Source organism: Camelus bactrianus, chromosome 18, assembly GCF_048773025.1.
Source record: "Camelus bactrianus isolate YW-2024 breed Bactrian camel chromosome 18, ASM4877302v1, whole genome shotgun sequence".
NCBI lineage: Eukaryota > Metazoa > Chordata > Mammalia > Artiodactyla > Camelidae > Camelus > Camelus bactrianus.
The window spans coordinates 18,999,284-19,023,714 of NC_133556.1; the positions used below are offsets into that span (position 1 = coordinate 18,999,284).

Here is a 24,431-nt window from a genome sequence, read left to right on the forward strand (position 1 = left end):
TTGCCAGGCACAGAGCAAAGTCAAGTTTTGCTTTTTGGAACTTTCCGAGGTTGGCTGGACCCATGGAGACGGAGGGCTGACTGCAACTCAGCTGGGCCGACCCTCCACGTCAGGGAGGGGATGGTCACAGCTGGAAGGGCACCTGGGCACCTCAGATCTCAGCAGTTCTTCCCAGACCTCTCCTTTTGGGTAAGACCAACTGGATTTTTGTCTTATGTACTTACCATCTGAATGGTTTAATACTTAAACGAGCATAATACTTCCACCAGGGGACTCAATGTCCTGTGAGCTCCCCCCCAACCACCGCCCCAGCCACAGGGTGCAGTCATCGCTCTTGTTCCAGACGCACTTTCCAGACTCTGAGATGGCTCGGCCAAAGCACGGGCGTCATCTTCCATACCTCTCTTCCTCTCATGCCAAGCCGCAAATCCTGTCAGTTCTGTCTTCAAAGTATGTCAGGAATCCGGCTGCCCCCAGCGCCAGCGCCCTGGTCCAGCCAGCTCCATCTCCGCCCACCTTCCAGCAGCAGCTTCCTTACTGGTCTCCCTGCTCCCACCTGTGCCCCTTAAGGTCTCTGCTCACCCCACAGCCAGCGGTTCTTTTGAAAGCCACGTCAGGTCATGTCACTCCAAAGTCCTCCCATCTCACTCAGAACGAAAGCTCAAGTCTTTTCCATCCCACGTGAGGCCCTCAACAACCCTCTCCTGCCCCTTTCCTCTCAGACTGCCTCTCCCACAGGCCAGCCTTCCGCCTCTCCTCTGGGCCTTTGTAGCTGCTCTACCCCCATCACCTCATGGCTCCCTCCTTCACCTCTTTCAGGCCTCTGCTCAGGTGTTACTTGATGGCTAAGACCCTCCCCGTGCCCCCAGTTCAGAACTGCAGCATCCCTCCCTGCCAGCTCCTCCCCGCTCTGGTTTTCTCCACAGCACTACGACCACGTGGCAGTTTACATAGCTCAGTGTTTAGTATCCGTCCCCACCCCCACTAAGCGGTAAGCTACATGAGGGCAGAGACTTTCGTCTATTTTGTCCCTTGCTGTACCCCCCAGTGCCTAGCACACAGCAGGCACTCAGTACGTACATGTTGTCTGAATATACGAGTGCCGTTTTTAGGGAGCTACCAAAGCACTCCGAGCAGAGGAAGAGAGTGGAGGGAAGCAGGCTACCTCCAATAGTTAGGGGTGAGAAGACTGGATGAAAATCATAAGCCCCAAGTCGGCAGTTCTTAGGTGCCGGCTACTGCCCAGAGGGACCCCACCCCATCTGCACCGGCTGCCCAGGGCCAGAATTGTACGTTAAGAACCTGCCTTCTCTGCAGCTGGCTCTGTGGACAAGTGGGAGATTGGGGACTTCCAGGTGAGCCAGGGAACAGACCAGAAGTACTAAGAGGGTGTGGCCTGGGAAGATCCCAAGACACAATCATCCCTGACAGATACGCCTTCTCGGCCATTCCCTGTTGGCCTCTCCTCAGTCAAGGAGGGCTCCAGGCACCCTCACCCTCCCAGCCAACATCACCCAACTCAGTGGCTTTCACATTTTTCAGCCTAAGACCCACAGTAAGAAATCAATTCCATATAAATGACCCAGAATATACAGACAATGACCTAACTAAAACCAGGTTTCACGTAACCAGCAACTGCCACTACTATCTGTGATGTTTTTCACTCTCACTCATTAAAATTGGAAATACTGGTTACAATCCCCCTAAGTTGATTTCACATCCCACGAATAAATCCTGATCTGTAATTTGTTTTTTTTTAATAATTTATTTTTTGATCTGTAATTTGAAAGTCCTGCTCCAACTAGTCTTTCCTACCTCCAGTCCTCCCAGAAATAGCCAGAATTGTCCTTGCAGAAAAGTAAGTCACATCATTTCCTTGCTCAAAATCCTTCCACTGCTACATAGAATAAAACCCAAATTCCTCTGCATGGCCCCAAGGTCCTGCACGATCTTGTTGGGCCTCCAACAAGCTGAGCCCCAGCCTGTCTCAGGACCTCTGCACACCATCTATTTTCCTCAGGGCTTTTCAAGGCTGGCTCCTGTTCATTGGATATCAACACCCTCACCCCCTCCAGGAGTAGACAGGTCCCCCCAAACCTGTTTCCAGTCACTACCACATGCCGTTTTATTTCCTTCGTGGTTCTTATCACAATCTGGACCGACCTAGTCTATCTGCTTATGTGTTGTCTGTCTTCTGCACTCGAATGGAAGCTTCATGAGGGCCTCTCAGTGCTTCAACCATAAAATGGAGATGATTATATTTACTTCGTAAAGTTGATATGGGGATTATTACCTTTTAAAAAAATCCATGCTATTTTCTCAATAGCTAGATCAGTGCCTGGCGTGAAGTAAACACTCAATACAAAGGATAGATGAGTGAACGAGTGCATGAAATCAGGCGGTTACAGACTTTTACCCAGTGAGCCTGCTGGCCTCATGGTTTGGGCCTCTTGGACACCTGACATCGGAGAGGGGTGTGGCCTACAGGCAGGTACAGGCCTCCCAGCCACCACTAGCCAAACTTCCCCAGCAGCAATGACTACTTTGGCCTCTACAGGATGTCCTGTGACCACAAGAGTACTCTGTGGCAGTGGCTCCATGGCGTTGGGCACAGAAAACATCCTCCAAAGGGTGGCTGTTCAACAAATGGGTAGGGGACAAGGAAACCAGGAGAATCTAAGGTGGTTTCTGAAGGCCACGGCTAGGTGCATCTTTGCTACATCCAGGATTCTAACCTGCAGTCAGAAAGCAGAGGCAACTCCAAATAATCTTCAGATACAGGAGGGAGTTAGAGAGGGTGAGGACAAAATATAATGGGCGTAAGGGGAGAGTGCCCCACGGCAAACAGTCTCAAAGTCTGTATTCTTACTGGCTGTGTGCCCGCTAGACAAGGCGTTTTTCCTCTCTGGATCACCTTAGTGTTCATCTAAGTTAAAGGCAGAGATGGCCTAGGGGCAAGAAGAATTAACTCTTAAAAGAGTCAGATCCTCCCTTCTCTTAAGGACTTAACATGCATTCTCATTTAATCTGCTCAATAGCCCTATAAATCAAGAGTTATCATCCCCAATTAAGAAGTGAGGAAACAACTTGAGAGAGTAACTTGCCCAAGGTCACAGTGCTGGAGAATGGCAGAGCTAGGACGTAAGTCTTAAGTCTAGCTGGTGTCAAAGATCCTTACTCTCATTCTTAACGAATATGCTGCAAGCTTCCTTAATAAAAGGCAGTATAGTATAGTGGGTAAGAGCCTGCACTCTGGAGCAGAACTACATAGGTTCAAATCCCAGGTCTGCTACTTCCTACGGAGCGCCCACCTGGAATTATTTGATCTTGATACAGCGCACTATTTTCATCCTTAAAGTGGGGATAACCAACCTCCAGAGAACTGTGGTGAGGATTAAATAAAGTCTAAGTACAATCCATAGGAAGGTTTGTTACTCCTTGGCAACACGTTTTCTTCCAGTATAAGAGGGTAGGAGACCAAGTCACCAAACGCTGCAAACTGAGGCTTCTCCCATCTAACCCTATTTAGCCCTCACCACGATCCTATGAGGTAGGAAATTCTATTATCCCCATTTCACAGATGAAGAAACTGTAGCGACTAAGATCTCTTTCTGCCCGCAAGCCCAACGATTCTAAAGCGATCATAATGGAAGGCCCTTGTTTATTTACTGGTTTAGCTGATGTGCTTACTGACACCTCCTCTGACCAAATGGTCAGGGCCGTATCTGCGGCACGTAGTTGGCTCCCAATTAACACTGAATGGTGGCGGAATAAATGAATGAAGAATTCCGGACCTGGCCGGGCGGAGGCTAATCTGGTAGAGCAACGAGGCGGGGGCCCGGGCACCCTCCCACTGCCCATCAGGGCGGGCCGCCGGCCCCGAGCCACACTGTCCAATGGCTTTCGCCTCCCTCGCGGGTGGTCAGGCCCCCTTCTCACGCCCACCACGCAGCCATCGCCAAGAGCCGCCACGCCGGCAGGACACCGGCTGCCTTCGGACAGGTGCTCCCGTAGGAGGCCCGCCTGGGACGGGCGGGGCAAGGCGGCTGGACCCTGAGTCACCGCCGGCAACCTCGGCCGCGGCCTTCCCGACTCCCGGGTCCGGTCGGGGTCGGGAGCCCGCGGCAGGCCCGGGTCTACTGGGGCAGGCTGCCCGTCCTTCCCGCCGAGTCTCGGGAGGCCCCCAGCCCCTGGGGACTGTGCGGCGCGGGCCTCCCGGCCTACCCTGCAGCCCAGCCGAGACGACCACCTTATGAGTGCGGCCAGGCTCCACCCCGGTGGGCGCTGCCAATCCAGCACTCACCTCTCCGCGAGGCCCGAGCACGGGCAGCGGCAACGGCCCAGGTACCCGCAGGCTGCAGAGGCGGCGGCGGCCCGGTTCTCCTCTCAGGCAGCGGCCATGTTGCTGGTAGAGAAACTCCGGCGGACACGTGGGGGGAGCGGGGCCAGCCCTCGCGCTTCCTTTTACCCACAATGCCCCGCCCCGGCGCGCGCGACCCGCCCCCTCCGCCGCTCCATTCATGCGGGACGCCGGCCCAGCCGGCGGCAGGGGGCGCTGATGAGGCCGCAAAAACAGCTGAAAACAGAACTGGGCGCTGAGGCAGGAGGGACAAAACACAAGACCTGGCAGCGGTGGGATTCGAACCCACGCCCCCGAAGAGACTGGAGCCTTAATCCAGCGCCTTAGACCGCTCGGCCACGCTACCCAGGTGCCAATAGCTTTCTCCAAGAAGCTACTTAAATATCTTTGTATGCAATTGCAGTACAATGCTTCAGAATTTCTTTGCCTAGTATGTGCTTTACTTCATCCTGATAGAACTATTTAGAACATGCCATGTACTGAAAAGAAAATGTTCACTCCAATATTTAGACCCATACTTATTCCAAACAGATCTTAGAGTGAAAAGCAGTTTAAGAATCTGTATTCCGAGTCGGGCGTTAACCCGAAGACTTCAAGTTAAGACACGGGAGAAATTTTAGCAGTAACCCTCACCAGAGGATTCAAAGACCAAACCAGGGGAACTGGTGTGGGCAGGTTTCTCTAAAGAAATTAACGTCTTAATTTTCAGTTATATAAATAATATGTGAATTATTGCAAAATATTAAAACTTCGCAGATTAAGTACAAATGTTCTTTTACCCTTGGCCCCCATCCTAAGTCTCCTCTGGGGAGGTAATCATTTATTATCAGCATAGTAAATTGCATATCCTTCTGGATCTTCTGTGAATTTATACGGATGTTTAGAGATCTATTTGTTACCGAAATCAGGTCCAGCTGCTTGCTGCTCAAAAATCAATACCTGAGAGAGAGGCAACTGTTGGTAGAAAGGAAAGTTGCTTTTAATCAGAATGCGGGCAATCTGGGGAGATGGTGGACTCTGGGTCCCCAAAAAACAATCTCCAAAGAGTCTGCTTGGCCATGAAAGTTCTTAAAGGGAAAAAGGGAAGTAATCTTAGTTAATCATTGAGATAAGGGTCAGAGTCGTTGCCAACCCCCACTGCACGCAGGCTTGCCGGCTTCTCATGATCTTTCTTTAGATGCTATCTTGTTTACAAAGTTCGTTGGCCACTTACTTAAGGGGAAGCTAGGGAAGAGATCCAGTCATCTGTTAATTACTTACTCTTCATTTCTACCTATTTGATCTATGGAAAGAACCAACATGTTAGACAAGGTATTGTGTGATCAAAACATTTCAAAGGTTTGCTAAACCAGAGATGAGTAGAGCATTTGGGGTTCCTGGTTTAAGGTTGGTGACAAGACAAAAGGGGCCTCCTGCAGAGAGCTCTTTCCTGCCAAAAGCTGTTTACATATTCATGTGAGTACATAATATCCATAGAAAACAGATGTTTTGTTTTTATTGCTATGGGTTTTTACATAAATATAAATATTATCATACTATTAGTATTTATCTGCAACTGTTTTTTCACCCAGCCATTTTTTAAACATCTATCCATGTTGATGCAGGTAGACATTTAAAAATACAGAAACAGTGCAAAGAAAAAACAATCATCCATATTCACACCAGTTAATATTGTGGCATTTCACTTCCAATTCTCTTCCTACGTATATGCTTTTTATTAAAAGTATGAATATGCTGTCCTTTTAAAAAGTCATTAAAATATAGCAGACCATTACAAATAAAAATAAAGCCCCTTCCTAAACATCCTCCCTTGACTATAACTATTATCATAAATCTGATATGTATCCTTTCAATTCATTTCTTATACTTTCACATCTATATCTGTCTATCTATCTATCCCTGTGTGTGTGTGTGTGCAAACACCCATGAGCAATATATAGTATGGTCTTCTGTTTGTTTTTCATTTACACGAACTACTACATTATACCAATACCATTCTGCAACTTGCTTTTCTACTCCAACATTCTGTTTGGGAGCTATTGTGATACATATAGATCTAATTTATTCCATGCTATGAACCTGGCCATTTGAGCTGTTTGTATTAAATTGTTATATGCAAGTGTCTGGTTAATATCCAATTGGCCCACAAACTAACATTTGGACGTTCCATATTCCTCCTCTTCAATTCCTCCTTAACCTATTTTTTCCCTCCATCCATCTTTAACATAAGTATTGATATGCAAAGATTCCATTGTAATGGGAGAGTTTGTTACTTTTAAAGGAATTTTTTTTTTTTTAGAATACGGAAGCAGTTATCTTTTGAGACCGGCCAAGCATTGTGTGGGGTTCAAAGCTAAATGAGAGAAGCAGCTTAAATGTCTATCGACAGATGAATGAATAAAGAAGATATGGTACATTTATACAATGGAATATTACTCAGCCATAAAAAAGAATGAAATAATGCCATTTGTAGCAACATGAATGGACCTAGAGATTATCATACTAAGTGAAGTCAGACAGAGAAAGACAAATACCATATGATATCACTTATATGTGGAATCTAAAACATGATACAAATAAACTTATTTACAAATTGGAAATAGACTCACAGATATAGAAAACAAACTATGGTTACCAAGGGGAAAAGGTCAGGGGGAGGAGTAATTTACTAGTTTGGGATTAACATATACACACTACTATATATAAAATAAACAACAGGGACCTATTATATAGCACACAGAACTATATTCAATATCTGTAATAACCTATAATGGAAAAGAATCTGGAAAAGAATATATATCCATATATACGTATAACTGAATCACTTTGCTGTACACCTGAAACTAACACAACATTGTAAATCAACTATACTTCAATTAAAATAATCAATTAATTTTTTTTTAAATTAAGCGATGAATAGTTCTTGAGATCAGTAGAGGCATTGATGTAGTCATGGTGTTTTAGTAACAGTAAGGACTTTGTGAGTTGTGTGCTGGGTTTTCCAAAAGGAAATATCCCCATGGTGGAGGATAATTGCTGTAATCTCTGCCTAATCCCACTTTTCTAGGAATTGCCTGACAGCCCAGAGAGTGGGTCCCTGGCAGCCACCTTTGTGCTATGCATCCCTGCCCCCCCCCCACCATGGCCAGTGGGCTCTGTGATAACCGTAGGATGCAGGTGGGACCCATCAGATTCTCTTGAGAATCTAAACAGAGACATAGTGAGTCCCTGATTTGTTATCTTGACTGTGTTAAGTACTGGAGTTACTCAGATTGACTGGAACTAGGAAGAAAGTGGAATTTGGGGTGACCATATTCTATGAGATGGACTGGACAAGTAGAGAAAGCCACTGTATGGAAACATTCTTTTAATGATAAAATGAGAAGAGCAGAGAGTCATAAAAAAATCCTGATGGCTTTCTGGGGCCCAATGGAATTCATTCTTGGAGACATCTCTTTTATCGTTGTAATGAATTCCTCTGTTCTACGAAAGCTAGCCCTACCTCATAGCTATCACTTGTAACCAGTGAACCCCCTTGCATGGTAAGGGCTCAAAGAAAACTAAAGACATTTCTGTCAGAACTTTCTGGAGCAATTCATGGCTGTCCCTACCAATACTTACTGAACAGGATGCAATGCTTAACAAGAAAGCTGCAAGGATGCTGGCTGATCCTGGAAGGCAGAACCCAGGACCTCCTTTTGGGCATTTCTTGCAGAACTGCAGCCCATTACACAGCTGTCTTGTGACAATGAGATGTGACACTAACAAGTAGGAGAAGCAGAACTCCTGGACACACAGCTTTATGTAGGGTGAGAGAAGGAGGGACTGAAACTCTGTCCCTTGGCTTGTCTACTCTGCCCCTTGGTGTGGCTCATGGTGCAGGTTGGAGGGGGGAAAGGCAAGGACTATAGATCAAACACTACCCATCTGTCCCCTACTCCCAACCTAGAAGCCATCAGGTGAAGGGTGTCGGTCTCCAGCTATAACCCCTCAGTGGGCAGCAGGGATGGAGACGGGGGCTCAGTCCTGGATCCCCTCCAATCTTCACTCCCTTGCCCCTGCAAAAGGAAAATTATCTCAAACCTGGCCTGAGACCAAACCATACTGCATGAATCTCCTGGAAAAAAAATTAACATTCCTGATATGCTTAACGATTTTTCTTATGAAATTTACTAGCATTGAAATTTGTCCTAGGAAACTAGTTTTCTACCCACCCAGTTGACTGTCGTCAAGAGAGTAGTGAACTTTAACCCAACATTCTTTTTTCTTTTCTCTCTTACCTAACAGTGATTGCTTAATCATTCTCCTGTCCTATAAAATGTCTGTCCCAAAATAGAGGTCAGAAGAATGGTCACCCTTGTGCAGGGTAGGATGAAGTGTACTGTCTGGGGGGCCTGAGAAAGATTTCTGGGGTGCTGTAAATGTTCTAAAATTCATCAGGCTGTACACTTAAGATTGTGCAGTTTATGTAGGTGATTCTGTAATAAAAAGTAAATTAAAAAAAAATGTCCCTACCAAGTATGGATCTTTGAACTTGCCTTCCTGAAGGTTCACACTTACAGGAAGACTGTAATAAAATTTTGGCACAGGCTTGCAACAAAAACATCTGAAAAGTTTTCTTTAACGCTCCCCTTCTAATCTTCAGGGCCCCTTTCCTTTTCCTCCCCAAAGGGAATACGCTCTCTGGGTGAGAATCTGTTGTTTTTGCCTTCCCAGAATTCTTTCCCCCATTTTCTGGTTCCAATACTGATTTTCCTTCAGGGAAACACTCCTCCCTGTGGTCTTGGAGAAACTGTCACTCAAAGCACTAAGGGGGCGGGCACAAGAGCTAAATTAGGCCAAACAGGTGCTTTATTTTGGGAATCTGAATTTGGATACCAGATATAATGATTTAGCTCACTAGTGGGGCTGGGAGGGGAATTTCTAGATGTTATCTTCTGCTATATCTCCACACTTGCCCTCGGAGGGACCTCCCTTACTGAGGCCTGATTCTTTCCCTTTTACTTTTCAATATGTAAGCTACTTCTCAAAAAATTGCTTGTTTGCTAATGTTACTCTACGCTAATTTTTGTTACCTACAACCAGGGAACCCCCCCTCCCCGATCACCTAGACCTCCCCCAAAGGAGCCTTGCTCCTGCACAGGAGACACATTTTAGTTATGTGCAGAGCATACACCCTCAGCTGGGTGACCACGGCACTTCTGTCTGGAACAAATGCTTAACTGGAAGAACTGAGACATAGGGTGAACTGGGACCCTCTCAACTTACATCTTGACCCCTCAAAGATCCACCCAAATCGACAGACCTGAGTGAGATTTCCTTGCGTTGAGTCAGGTTAAGGTGCAGGCTCCACTACTGGTGGCACTCTTCCCTCAATACCTTTCAGTTTCTGCTCTGTAAACACACTTCTGTTTCCTGGGAAGTTGCTAATAGGTCATGGTGAGGTGGGAAGCCCCATAAAAAAAAGACTGGCAGGACCCCCCAGGCAGGGCCACTCCTTTCCTGCCAGCACCATCTGGTTTCCTGGCCCAGCAGCTTTATCTCACTTCTTGCCTCTGAAACAGCTAACTTCTAGGAAAGTGGGTTCACTCCTGATTGGTTATTTCTCTCCTTCCTAATTTGTCTATTTCTACAAAGCTTGTTCCTAGTCAATTTTTGTTATACCTTATTTGTATATGATGTTGCAAAGTGTAAACTGGCAGCCTATAAAAGCCTGTGTAAACCTACAGACTGGGTCCAGAGCTTGGAGTGTTACGTCCTGTGGGCCTGCTGGTGTAATAAACCTGAATTCTCCAACTCTCTGAGTGCTGCTTGGTCTCTCCCCTGGATCCAGGTTGCTGTCACAACTGAGCTGTAACACTGAGTTGTAACACGTTTTTCTGCAACAATGGGAATAATGCAGCAGTAGCAGCAGTTTGCATCATTTGTGTTGAACTATGATGGTATCTGGTCTTTGAACCTCCGGCTCACCTTCTTCATTAATGAAAACATTTTTAGCAAATGCTTTAGTAATAGGACACCTGTAAATCTCACTTTTCTCATCTGTAAAATGGTCACAATAATATGAGGCCTGTTGCAGGGTTAGAGGTAACTGCCCAGCCAAATGTCTGACACATTTTCTTCACATTTTAAATTGACCTGCGTCTTATTATGATCAGTAGCATATAGTTTATTTTTAGTATTTTTTCCTTATTAATACATAGAATAGTGGTGCGTCTTCAGATCAATGGTGTCTTAGATTCAACAAAACACAGTAGCAGATGCTAAAAACATTAATGACGATAATGAATTTTTAACTTAGCAAATTTAATCTAGTATTTTTAGCCTAGTAAACATTTTAAATTCTTACTTTGAAAGTCATCAAGGTTATATATGTGTGTAATATAAATTCTACAGGGCTTCTTATCAAGGTGAGCAGTATGGTACACCTGGCCCTCACTGCCCAAGAGGACCTCTTTCAGCTTTGGTGCAGGGGGTGAGTATTGAACCCTGGGCCTCATGCATGCTAAACAAGCACTCTACCCATGGAGTTATACCCTCTCCTTTTGAAATGATTCTTGTGTGTATCTCCATATCTAAACAATATGCTTATATTGCTCCTTTTTTTCTTTCAGTTCCACTAAGGAAGATAAGAATTTAACTCTACCCCACCTCTCCCATGACAACACCCCAACCCTCCTAATAGAGTGATATTGTAATTTCTCTTGAGCAATAATTAGTAAATGCTACTCACTAAGCTTGAGCTTAGCTATGCACTCAACTATGATTGTTTTTCCTTTTCTAGAAAATACTATTTACTTTAAATTTGGCAGGGCGGTGGCTGGGGAGAGGTAACTAGATTTTTTTCTTTATTTTTTTAAGGGAGGTACTGGGGATTGAACCCAAGACCCCATACATGCTAAGGACACACTTACCCACTGAGCTCCTGTTTGCTTTATATTTTACTTAATAATTGCCTTAAAATTTTTTTTGACCTAGTTTCTATGAATTCATCCCTAATTCAACTTCAATTGCTACACAAAAACATGAGGCATTCTGCTTCAGCTTCTTGAAGACATTTCTCCCACTGCCTCCCGACAGAGGCTCTGAACTCTAGGTCTATGGCCCTTCACCTTCATCCGGGGAATGACTTGGCCTGACGCTTACACTGGATCCCATACATTTCTTGTTAGTACCCCCTACACTGGCCCACTTTTGATAGAGCAACTCCTCCAGTGTCTTCTGGAGAAAGAGTACATGAGAGATTACTTTTTTGAGAATTTACATATCTGAGATTGTCTTTATTCCACCCTTATATGTGATTAATAGTCTGGGCATATGATTCTAGGTTAAAGAGTATTTTCCCAGAATTTAGAAGGCATCATCTTCCAAATTCCAGTGTTATTGTTGAGTTGTCTGATGTCATTCTGATTCTCAGTCTTTTGTATGAAATTGGTTCTTTCCCTCTGAAAATTACCAGGATCTTTTCCTTGTCTTCAATGTTCTGAAATTTCATGAAGATGAAGCTTGACATAGGTCTAACTCTACGCTAAATACTTAATGGGCCCTATTGTTCTGGAACATCCTTCAGTCCTGAGAACCGTTCTCAAATTTTTAAAAAGATTTCTTCCCTATACTTTTTCTGTTCTTTTTCATATTCCTAAGTTAGGCTCCTAGACTTAAAAAAACCAACCAAACAAAAAAACTATTTTCTTTTGTTTTAATTAAGACTATTACACTTATTTTTTCCAATAGATTCTACTTAGTATTAAGAACTTTAATTCTTTGGAATTCAGTGTATGACTGGGAAAACTAAAATTCTGCATGAAGTCAGAAATACAAGTATGTAGGGAGAAAAACAAGTGAATACCTCAAATGGCTCATAAAAGGGAAAAAAGCAAACTTAGTCCTAACCAGACTTAAGAGTTCTTTTCGGTGATCTTAAATACTGGTAAGTATGTCAAGGTTGAAGAAAAGAAACCAAATCTTTTTGGAACCCTCATTGTATTACAAGAGAAAGCATTTGCTTTCTTCTAAATGATTTGCATACTTGTAGAACTGAACTACATTTCTTTACATTTTAATCAGTATATGATGAATATAATTTAGTAAAAATGATCTATCTACAGGCAAGTTCAATTTTTATTAAAAGGCTATAGGAAAACTTTGATTATCAAACTAAGATCTTAAAATTCTGGTCCCAAATTTTAAAATGCTAAGGAAAGATTAAAAAGCTACACATACATAATCTTAGGTTGTTCTTAGCTCATTTCTCTACAAAGCAAAACTGGTTAACAGTTGTAACTCCCACTGTGGGTCAGTTGTGCAGCCCAGTTTGCCTGCTCCGCTGGTTCCTAGGAGAATTTCCTCTCCTATTTTTCAACTTCTTGTTGTTCCATTTCCTGGGGGATTTCCTCAACTTCACTTTCCAATCATTCTATTAAGTTACTCATTTTTATAAGGGTATAGTCAATTTACAAGCGCTCTTTGCTGTGTAAATTCTTAGAATCACATCTGGTTTTCATGGATGCAATATTTTATCTAAAGATATTGATAGCTTTTTGTTTATTTAAAGTTTTCTTCTCCCAGCCAACTGTTTCCTCCAAGATGCTTTCTCCTGTTAGTTCACTCTGTCTGTTACATGGAATGCCTTCCTGTGGATCTTTGGCTGACCAAGTTTAAGAACGGGGCTCTAATACGTTGCCTGGGAATTTCTATGCACATGGTTGGGACCTGGTGGCTGAGGCTTTTTTTTGTGAGGTGCTCTGGCCAGCCTGTTCCATTAGGGGAAGTACCTTTTGCCTTTCATCTTAGGCTGGTCAGATTCCCTAGATTCTCCGATTGCCTGCATTCTCCCAGGAAGGACAGTCAGCTGCCAGTTCCTGGGAGGACAGGGGAAAAAGGCTGGTGGAGACTCCAACACAGAAACTTCCACTAACCCTCCTTTCAGTAGAGTAGCCTCACTCTCTACTGCACCTGGCGTCCTAGGCTTCTGCAGGGCAGCTGGCTGGATACACAGGGCAGTTAAGTGGAGCTAGTGGGCTGATGTCCTTCAATGGAACCTACATTTTTAGCCTCGTTTCACTCCTCCTTCCAGAGATTCCTTGTGCCAATCCCTCAGCCTTTTGAGGGTTATTTGATGAGGAAAATTGGGTTCTCAGACTTTCCTATTGTTGACCTAGGATCCAGCCTTCTTAGGTCTGCTAATTCAATCACAGTGCGTCTGCTTTCCAGCACCCAAAACTTTGTTGCCATTGATACCTCTTCCTCTTCATCCTCATGGGTTTATGCCGTTAGGAAAATCTTTCTTGTCATTTTAGTGGAGACCTAGGAGTAAATGGACCTAAATATGTGTGTTCAATATACCATGCAGTTATACTGATTCTCCTTTGAATTTCTTAAAAATAAAAGGCCATCACCTTGGAACCAGTAACCAAGATTTTCTTCAGCTTTAGATCATAAAGCATCTTTAACATGCATTATTTTCTTTTTGGGGGGTGGTAATCAGGTTTACTTATTTGGGGGAGGTACTGGGGATTGAACTCAGGACCTTGTACATGCTAAGCATGCGCTCTACCACTTAAGCTATATCCTATGCCTTGCACTATCTGCTTTGAAACGGATGACAACTCTTAACGGTAAAGATTATTGTTCAATACATGAGAAAAGAAGAAAAAAGACAGGTGCACATTCTTTATTTAAAGCAAATAGATAACATATGCACCATAACTAGAAGGGTTTTTTTTTAAAAAATAAGTACTAGAACTGTTAAAAATTAAGAAATTTTGCATTAAAAAAATCCAATTTTCAGCATCTTGAAAAATCAGAAAATGGGGCAGCATTGGGCCCACACTCCCCATGGTGATCACCATTCAGAGCTGAATCTTGTCTGCCTCTTTCAGGTGGGGCTGAGCCCTCTAATTCGCCTGCCTCCACCCAGCAACCTCACTGTGTGTTATCAGGAAACATGCGAATTTGAGACTGGAAAGGAAGAAAAAAAAAAGCCCCACTTTATTTGGAAAGGCAAAATGGAACTTTATACATATGTAAAAATAAATCTATAAAGCAAGCCATTCTCTGGGCCCCACCCAGTGTCCACCTCTAGGTTAAATGGTTACCTCAGAGACTAGATAAACAAGTAACAGGTACAAATCTAGAGAATATGCGTATTTTGTCACCTTTCCCCCCATACAAGCTGCATATACTTGTGTAAACATTTGTTGATTTGTAAAACAAATGGCTAGTACTGCAGACAAATGTGCTGGGACGAAAGGAAAGGAAGTCAGAAGTCACAAAAATAGCAACAACCATAGGTTACCCGGTTTGGTTCATCAGGGTTGCATCTGATGATAAATTCCCACAGAGCCTCAGGTGAGGAAGAGGGGCCGAGGATGTTCAGGCACACCGGGGTTAGGAATTTTTTTTTTCCTATTTACATCCACAAAGCCTGCTTTAAAAAAAAATCTATAACAAAACTGAGAGATATTACACTCCAGTTAACTTTAAATTTTATTCCTAGGATCCTCTAAGTAAGAGCAACTCTCAAATCCTAGCTCCAGCTTTGCCTTTAACCAGAAGGGTACTTGGAAAGAGTCTCCCTTTCAGAACCTTGGATTCCCCATCTGTGATTGAAGGTACCAATTATATCTTCAACTCTGCTCATCTCCTGGACCCTCATCTGCTTCTTGCGTTTGAAGATTGTCTCTGATGTCTTCTCAGTTGGACCGGAACATCCTGGGGGTTTTTGTTTGTTTGTTTTTTGCTTTTTGGTTTTCTTTGTAACACACCCCGCATTTGTGGAGGAAAAAGATGCCCTAATGAGGTTTAGAAGGCCCAGAACTAGCTTTTGAGGTTCTGCTGACTCAGAAGAATCTCAGTATCTTGTAGATCATTTTGCTCTTAGTGGTCCTTACAGAAGCATTTGCTTAGCTATCCAGGCCATCCCAGCCTCCTGCAGGAGAAGGGGACTGCCTGCTGACACTGAGGCCATGTGGGTGGGTGGTGACTGTTCAATACAGACAATGAATCATTAATCGGATGGAGGAACTAGGGTCACAAAGAGTGCTGGTTCTCACTGTTTATGAATTGAGTGCCTACTCTGTGCCAAGGCACTGTTTTTAAGCACTGAAGACCAAAAAAATTGAGATACTCTTGCCCTCAGGGTTTAATACAGTAGCTCTTAGTCAGGATTAAAGCAGGGGTCAGCTAACTATACCCCAAGGCAGGCTGTTTTTGTCAATAAAGTTTTATTGGAACACCAGCTGCACTCATTCGTTTAGGTATTGTTTATGAGTGTTTCTGCACTATAACAGCGAGGCTGAGTAGTTGCAACAGAGATCATGCGGCCTGCAGAGCCTACAGGACCTACAAAAGAGTTGCTGATCTCTGTATTAGAGGAAAGCATTGGCGTATAACTAAGAAACGAGACAGGTGGTCAGGGAACATAAATTATTTGCATAATAAAATCTGAGAGAGAGAGAAGGCAGACTGCATTGACAATAGCAACAATAAAAGCGTGAATTCTATGAGGCTTGATACCTTTGAAGAGATAAGTCACAATAAAGTTGCTTCTAACTGACATTTAACAAATGCAAACTAACTATATGCACTGGTTTAAAACACACAAAAAACTTTAGGCAAGCCAATTACTTGATCTGGAGCAAATGGAAAAAGGGCAATCAGTTCCCACTTCTAAGGAAACTGGTTGTGATGAGTCCAAAAACAAACAAGGACACTTTCGTTTACAGGTGCTCTAAAGGATTTTTCAAGGGTGATTTTGATTCTGCTTGATTCTTCCTTTAGGGCACACTCTGAACTTGGAACCTAATGAGTACACAGGATCATGACTCCACAGCACTTAGCACTAACGTGCTGAAGGACCTGTTTTAATTAACAGATAAGAACAATTTGTATGTTACATTCTGCTTTTTAATGTTCTGATTTTTATTTATTTATTTTTATGTTTTGATTTTTAGACTAAGAAAGAGAGGCTGCTTGAGCACTTGGGTTGATCAAAGCAGTCTGTTTTCTTCGCTATTGGAAACACCAACTGAAATTGTAACTGATAATAAATCTGAATTCTTTTTAAAGGGAATGCTCATTGAACACAGATGGCCATAGCTTGGCCCTGGGGAAACCACTGGAAGAATTAATGAGTGTTTATAGTTCTTGCCCTCTTTCTCAAACAGCTTAGACAAATCTCAAGGGGCTGCTGCTGAAAGCATTCTGCTGCAGATTACAAGAAAATCAGCTGAGCTTCAAGCAGAAAATGCCAAGGATGGGGGCCAGGGAGTGGATTCTGCGTCAGAACATCAGATGCTAAGAAAATATGGAGGACCACTGTACAGGGGGTACTTCAGTCACACTGTGGATGCTGCCTCTGAGATGCAGAACGCATGCCCGCTTGGAGGAAAGGCTCTAACTTTCCAAGCCACTGCCCTTACACGTAAAATCTTTGAGGTGCACCCACTTCCGCACTAGCTGATGGAGGACTTAGAGGTAGTAAAAGTGCGCATGAAACAATCAAACCTGTTTCGTAAAGCCCACTGTGAAAACCATGCTTAAGAACGGAATTTGGCTTATTCCACAAGTCAGTTGCATTTCGGGAGGGAAATTAAACTAAAAAATCAGAGAACAGTCAGTGTGCGGGCTCTCCCCCATGGCAGAAGGGAGCCTGGGTATTATATAATCTCACATCCACCGAACAATGCCACACACACTACCAAATGCTCTGAGTAAGGCTTTGCACTAAGTCAGGACAATACGCACCCCATGGAAAGTTAACATGCAGCTCTACTGTTCCTCATCCCGACTCAGGAAACACAGGCTCTCTGGGCCTGAGATTTCAGCCCAGCCTAAGAAGGCTGGTGAGCAAAACCTTAGTATTTTTCATCCAGGGCAGAAAAGATGTATTTTCTTACATCTCATGACTAGGAAAAACAAAAAACAAAAAACAAAACCCAACAACAACAACAAAAACACACACACACACCAAAAAACCAACAGAAGAATCTCAAAAAGATACGTTGGTACATTAGGCTGCTTTTTCAATCCCCACTCCCCCAAAATGCTGCCCTAGTGGACAGTTGCAGTGTCTCTGATAGTAGCAAAGACATTTTCAAAAGTCAAAAAATAAAATACAAAAGCTGATTTACAACACACTAAAAACATTTGCTCCCTCCTTCCCTCCCTACTCCTCCCCCCTTCCAAACTGTAAATAAGTAAAGAAGTCTTTTTCTTTTTTTTTTCTCCCCCTCCTAGCCCTTTTGCTTTTGACTGGCTGGCAGTGATTTTCCCCGCAAGTTATTCCTCCATCTGGGCCCAGGCCTCTTCTGCCTTCTCGTAGTACTGGTTGGCCAGCCGGCCCTTCATGGCTTCCATTGCTGCCTGGGCCGCCTGGGTGTACAAGTCGCCTGAAAGAACGCAAAGTGGGGAACAAACAGGTGAAGCACCTGTTGTTTTCACCAGCCCCGTGTCCCCAGCCCCTGCCTGCAAACGGCACCCAGGTTACCCTTACCTCCTCTCCTCCCACATGCCCTGGGCGGGGCCCTGGGCGGGCTTGTGATTCAAGCCTGGCCAATCAAAGCACTTTCCCCATACCCAGTAGGCTGCAGGGACTGGTCTGGACTTAAGCACAGCCAATCAGAGGAAGCCATCTCAATAAACACAGTGACGGGTTTAGGGGTAATTCCTGAGTCAGTGAGAATCAGGCTGAGGACTTCTATAGGACTAACTCTGGATTCAGGAAAGTGGAAGAAAGCAAGTATAATTAAGATCACAAACAACCTCATGTCAGTTCTGGACAGGTTTTGCCACCAATTGAATCTGTGCAAAACATACAAAAACACTTGCTTTTCAGAGCTTTTTGGATATAGAAATTTTAAATATTGCAGTATTATTTGCTTAATTTTGTTATGCAACCTTAAAAAATACTTTTGAACTTAGTCTAATCCTATACCTGTGAAATCAGGAGTTCAGAATGTTTATCATGTTATAAAAATAAGTAAGTAAATAAATCTATATCAATATATCTGTATATATGAACATGTGCATCACCTGACGAATGGATAAAAATGTGGTAGCTATACAATGGGATGTTACTTGGCAATAAAAAGGAAAGAAATACTGATACATGCTACAACATGGATGAACCTTGAAAATATTACGTTAAGTGAAAGAAGCCAGACGCAAAAGGCCATATGTTGTATGATCCCATTTATGTGAAATGTCCAGAATAGGCAAATCCAGAAAGATAGAAAGGAGGTTAGTGGCTTGGTGGTTGCCAGGGATAGAGGAGGGGGAAATAGGAAGTCGTTGCTAATAGTCACCAGATTTCTTTTCAGTGTGATGGAAATATTCTGGAATTAGATAGTGGTGATGGCTGCATAACATTGTGAACGTACTAAAAATCACTGAACTGTATGTTTTAAAATGGTGAATATTATGTTACATGAATGTCGCCTCTGTTTTTTTAATTGCAAAAAAACCCTCCCAAATACCTAATTTATGAGCATTAAAATAAAAATGTTCTTCTGCACACCAGCCCCATAAAGCCCCCTTCTAAGCCAGCACCACGTGGGTATCCGGCCTGGCAAAATATAGGGACAGTATGACTCTTTCTCCCAACCAGCAGTGAAAGAAGAGACTCAGTCTTGCGTCTTGCCGTAATTCCCAGTGAGACAGGAATTATGTCCCTCATTGTGCAGCCAGCCCAGTTCCACCCCAGGGGCAGGTATGCAGCAGGACCTACCTGATCTCTGTGGGTCCTTCTCCAGCCCGAAGCCGCCTGTGAACAGCATCTCGGCCTCCCTGGCCAGCAGCGTGAACCGGGGCTCGTCTTGCATCCCATCATACTCACCGCCCTCATCACAGTCTGTCATCTCCAGGGCAGTGTTGTACCAGTGCAGAGCCTCTGGCCAGTTTCGGGACCTTGCCAGAAGATACAGAGAAAAAGAGGGAGGTTACCATGGCAATGGGGCAGGAGGGAGGAGGCCCATCAGGGAAAGTCAGGCATCCCGGTGGGGCCACCACCTATGATTCATGGCCCATAGTACCCAATGGTGTCATTCACGTTGTAGACTTACATATTTATAATGACAACAGTCAAGTAGCTTTTCCTAACAGAACTGGTACAATATTGCAACAATTTTCCAATGGATGGAAGTAGAGCATCTTGAGGAAGGGGGGACATTTTTCTAGTTGGCACAAAGTCACCCTATGGGCTAGCATTAGCAGTGGCTGGCATCCCAGACAATTTGCCCTATGATTCGTGCAGGAGAAGAGGTAGGTGGGGGACCCTATGCCAAGGCCACCAGTACCTTCTCACAGCAGTCATTCAGCTCCATCTTATGCTCTGCCCATGCTGGCTCTCCTGAGCACAATGCAGGCTCACTCCAGAACAGCTGACTTCCCTCTTCCCACTCTGCCCGTCTACCCCCCACGCTTGCTCCTACTGCAGCACACGAATGGCCAAAACTATCAAGGGCATTACACAAGTTTCACCCAAGTCTGAACAACACAAAATACAGAGCAAACAGGGCAGTGGTCTCTTTTCCTTGCGGTGCACTAATTGCATATTACTAAGCATGTGAGTAACTATTTATAGTATGTCAGGAAAGAGCAAAGAGAGACACAGATAAGGTCTCTGGTTCTCATGAAATGTTCCGGGAGCAACAGCTCTAATGACCTGGCTTCACCCCTGAGTCGTAGTTCCCGTTAACCTGCCCCAAAGCCAGACTCGCTGGGTTACTTTTTCATCCCCAAATATGCCAGCGCCTATCTGCTCCTTGGCTTTTGTACCTGCTGCTCCCTTTGCTTGGAACATTCTTCCGCCAACTCTTCCCATACGTGGTTCCTCAGACCCTCCAACTTCAGCTCGTATGTCACCTCTTCAGAGATGCTGTCCCCAAACACCCTACTTCTTACAATGACCTCAACCTGCAATTCTCCTGTTTACTTCTTCATCTGTTTATTATGGTTTCCCTGACATGAACATAAGCCCCAAGAAGGCAGGGACCTTGTTTGTTTTATTCACTGCCGCATTCCCAGGGCCTGGCAGATAGCACGGCCTCTCTAAATGTCTGATGAATGAATAAATGTAAAGAAGTGGCTGGCTGGGGTGGTGCCAGAAGATAACCTTGACTCCATTTTATTTTATAAAAAAGGGAAGTCATCTGAAGATTATTGGTGACACATCCAACAAAGTAGGGTTTTAACAGTGGACTGGAAGCCACTAAACTAGACGATCTCACCCTTTTCAGCTCTGACTTGCCCGAATCTTGAAGGGCAAGGCAGAATTGCCCCCAAAACATTAAATGGAAAAGAAGGTAAAAGGGCCTACTCTCTCCCCACCTACCCCCACCCAAACCTACAGCCAGTGCTTAGTATGTCTACCCTGCCTTGGAATTTCCAATGACTTCCTTCTCCTATCAGATGGTAACTTACAAGGGGGTCAAAACCCCTTAAATGCAAATCTAGGCCTTACCCATAGCTGACCCTCAATTAATGCTCCCTGAATGGAAAGGGCTGGAGCTGCTTGGAATGAGGAAGAAGAATAAGAAAATGACTACAACAGAAGCTATAGAAGAAAATCTTGGTAGATTTAACTACACAAATTTTAAAAACTATACGTCCCTAAACCCAATAAACATGGTCACTGTGTGGCACACGTGCCATCGCCTGGCCCCCTCAGATCGATGGTAGCCATCTCTGAAAAATGATGTTTTAAAGCCAACTCATATGCCTAAGAGTTAATAGCCTCAATATATTAAAAGTTCTTACAAATCAACAACAACCAACACCTATCATCTCAAATAAAAAGTCACAGGACTTGAAGAGAGAGAAAACAGATACAGCAAAGATTTTTTTAAAGGGTCTCAGATTCAGTGCCCTGCTACAACTCCCCCTACCTACACAGTGCTTCCCCACTGCACTCCATGGGCACCATATATGTTGGCATTTGATGGGACACAGGTTGTGTTATATCTGTTTTGTTTACCTTCAGTAAGGTTCTTTTTTTGTGGGGGAGGAGAGTGAGGGAGGTAATTAGGCTTATTTAGTTAGTTAGTTATTTAAATGGAGGTACGGGGGAGTGAACCCCAGACCTCATACATGCCCTATACCCTGTCCCTGTGCCAGTATAGTTCTTTTTTGTTTTCTATACTCGTCCTTTTTTTTTTTAATTTTTAAAATTTTTTGCCAGTGTAGTTCTGAGTCCACTGGAAGAGAAGTGAGAAGTCTTAAGTTTTGGCTCTGCCACTTACTGGCTACTTAAATACGGATGAGCCTCTTCACTTCTCAGAATTACAGTTTACTCGTCCCTAAAATGAGCCCCAAAATACCTGCCCTGTCTGTGTCAAAGACACATGTTGGTTCATTCATTCAAACAATTACTGAGCCAGGCCCTGTGGAGAGCACTGGGACTAAGGAGATTCAGGAGACGTGATTCTTGTTCTCACTGAAATAAAATCGCAGATATGAAAGTGCCGTCCAAATAGAAGGGAGCATTGCTGTTACACAGCAGGTATCTGATAAATGTTTGCACGATACAGAATACAGGCAGGATGCCATGTATCTACACGTTTGAGACCCTGAGAGTTTGATATGACAGAGCCATGGTCCTGACTTTCCTTCTAAACCCAGTGAGAGGGACATGAAACCTTGACCTACAGAGGAGGGAAATGGAAAATAGTGAAAGTATAAAGTAGGGAGAGTTGGGGGGGGCGGATTATAGCTCAGAGCACATGCTTAGCATGCACGAGGTCACAGGTTCAACCCCCAGTACCTCAATTAAATAAAATAATAATAAATCAGTAGACTTAATTATTTACCCTACTCAACAAACAAACAAAGTAGAGAGAGTCAATTAAAATCACCCTGAACCCTAACCTATAGGGAAACCACCCTGGACCTGATGATGTATATCCTTTCAGACTCTTTCTCAGGCAAATCTTTACATAAAATGACTAAGATGCCATTTATCTCACGCTTTATGAGCCTGACACAGTGAGGATCACATTCATCTCATTCAACTCTCACACAACTACCCTAGGATGCAGGTTCTATAATTATTCCCATTTTACACAGGGAAGAAACTGAGGCCAGGGAGGTAAAACTACTTGCCCCTGGTCACTGGACTAATCCCCAGGGGAGCCACACCTGGGACCCAGGTTTGTACTGACAGTGGAGGGTCAGCTCCCGCCCGCAGCCCAGGTTCAGCCCAGCTCCACCTGAGCGACAGCCACAGTACCTCTCTGGGCTGAGGTTCTGGCCAGTGTCAAAAGCTCGTGCCACCAGGATCATGGACTGTCTGTCGCCAGCTTCAGCTGCTTTCAGTAAGAAATCAAATCCTTTGGTTTTATTCTCTTCCGTCTCCTGTCAATACAAACCAAAAAGGGGGAAAGAAAAGGAAATGAGGCTTACACGGGAGGGGCTGCCAGGATCTCACTATCAACCTTTCCTCAGTTTCTTGAATTCTTCTGAGAGCTCTGGGCTAGGGCTGCTGTAGAACTGCACACCTTGAAAGAGAGCAGGGCTTACAGAGCTCCTCGGGGCTTCCCATCAGGCAGGGAGAAAAGGAAGCTTAGCTCACTCCCGCTCAGTCTCTTCTACCTGCTGATTCCTTCAGAGGCCACATCATCTCTCACCTCCAATGGGGCTCCCTGCTTCCAGTCTCTTTAAAATTTCTAATAGCTCTATTGAGATATAATTCACATCCCATACCATTCGCCCATTTAAAGTATACAGTTCAAGTTTTTGTATGTTCACAGATTGTGCAACCACCACCACAACCGATTTCAGAATATACTCATTAAGCCAAAAAGTAACCAAAACACTGGAACTATTACCTCCCAATCACTCCATCCCACCCAGTCTTAGGCAACCATTAATCTATCTTCTGTTTCTAGAGATTTCCCTATTCTGGACATTTCGTGTAAATGTAACCATACAACATGTGGCCTATTGTGACTGGCTTTTTTCACATGGCATCATTTTCAAGGTTCATTCATGTTATAGGACCTATCAGTGTTTCATTCCTTTTGTGGCCAAATAACCCTTCCTTGCATGGATGTACAAAATAGATGCACATTTTATTTATCTGTTAATCACTCATCAGGGGATGACATTTGGGTTGCTTCCGCTTTTGGGCTTTCATGAATAATACTGCAGTGAACATCTGTTTACAAGGTTTTGTGTGGATGTATGTTTTTATTCTCTTGGGTACATACACCTAGGAGTGGAATTGCTGGATCATATGTAAACCTATGTTTAGCCTTTTGAGAGGCTGTTTCCCATGGTGGCTGCATCACTACACATTCCCGCCTGCTTCCATTCTGCTTCCCTGAGATCCACCCAGAGAGATGCTTTTAAAGCCCAAGTCAGGCCACATTACTCTCTCAAAGCTGCTCCAAGACTTCCTGTCTAACTCGGAGACAAGTCCAAAACGCTCACATCAGTCTCCCACCCTCCATGCTTCGAGAATTGTGGCCGGGACTACCAGTTGTCCCCCATATCCATTCTCCCCACCCCGCTATCCATTTTTGCTGGCACATGGCTGATCAGCTGAAAACTACACTTCCCAGCCTCCCTTGCAGCCAGAAGCTGTCCTAATAACAAGAGGCCTAGCCAGTCACTCTCGATCTCACTCCCTGTCATGTTTTCCCCCCAGCACTTTAGAACAATGCTTGGCACAGGAAGTGCTCAATAAACATGGTTAGTTATTTTTCCTTCTGTTGAAAATATTTTCATTTGTTAATTATTAGCTGTATTATGTCCTTCCCTGCTTGAAAAGTTTGCTATCATGAATAAGAACCTAGAACAGAGCCCAGAGTGCGTGTGCTGGATGAATGAATGTCTTCTCAAGATAGCAGAAAAAGGCCCAAAGAATGGCGGGCTTTGGGGAAAGTGCGAGATGGGCCAGAGGCCTCTCAGGACACGTGGCCATGGTTTTCCTTGCTGCCAAAGTCCGTCCTGGAGAGAAAAGCCTTTGGGATGCCTGCAGATGAGGAAACTGAAAAAGCTTCTCAATCCCTGCACAAAGGTGCTAGGGTGTGGCTGGTGTAAATGGTCTGAGATCACAAGGAGTGTTACCAGG

General features: G+C 44.1%; 2 protein-coding genes and 1 non-coding gene across 6 annotated transcripts in view; all 3 read right to left on the reverse strand.

Annotated features, from left to right (window-relative positions):
* The window catches only part of POLR3E (RNA polymerase III subunit E), a 28,791-nt gene extending 24,327 nt beyond the window's left edge, over positions 1 to 4,464 (reverse strand). The window contains exon 1 of the mRNA XM_074346221.1: positions 4,304 to 4,464. The gene's annotated coding sequence lies outside the window, so the exon portion shown is untranslated. The remainder of the gene's footprint in view (positions 1 to 4,303) is intronic.
* A 160-nt stretch (positions 4,465 to 4,624) lies between these two features.
* Positions 4,625 to 4,706, reverse strand: TRNAL-AAG (transfer RNA leucine (anticodon AAG)). The gene has a single exon. It is a non-coding gene; the product is annotated as a tRNA-Leu (tRNA).
* A 9,308-nt stretch (positions 4,707 to 14,014) lies between these two features.
* The window catches only part of EEF2K (eukaryotic elongation factor 2 kinase), a 60,130-nt gene continuing 49,713 nt past the window's right edge, over positions 14,015 to 24,431 (reverse strand). For all 4 annotated transcript variants that reach the window (XM_074346218.1, XM_074346217.1, XM_074346220.1 and 1 more), the window contains 3 exons: positions 22,587 to 22,711; positions 19,089 to 19,267; positions 14,015 to 17,751 (listed from right to left, as the gene is read on the reverse strand). In XM_074346218.1, the coding sequence (XP_074202319.1) occupies positions 17,642 to 17,751; positions 19,089 to 19,267; positions 22,587 to 22,711 (414 nt within the window). In that variant the 3' untranslated portion in view covers positions 14,015 to 17,641. The remainder of the gene's footprint in view (positions 17,752 to 19,088; positions 19,268 to 22,586; positions 22,712 to 24,431) is intronic.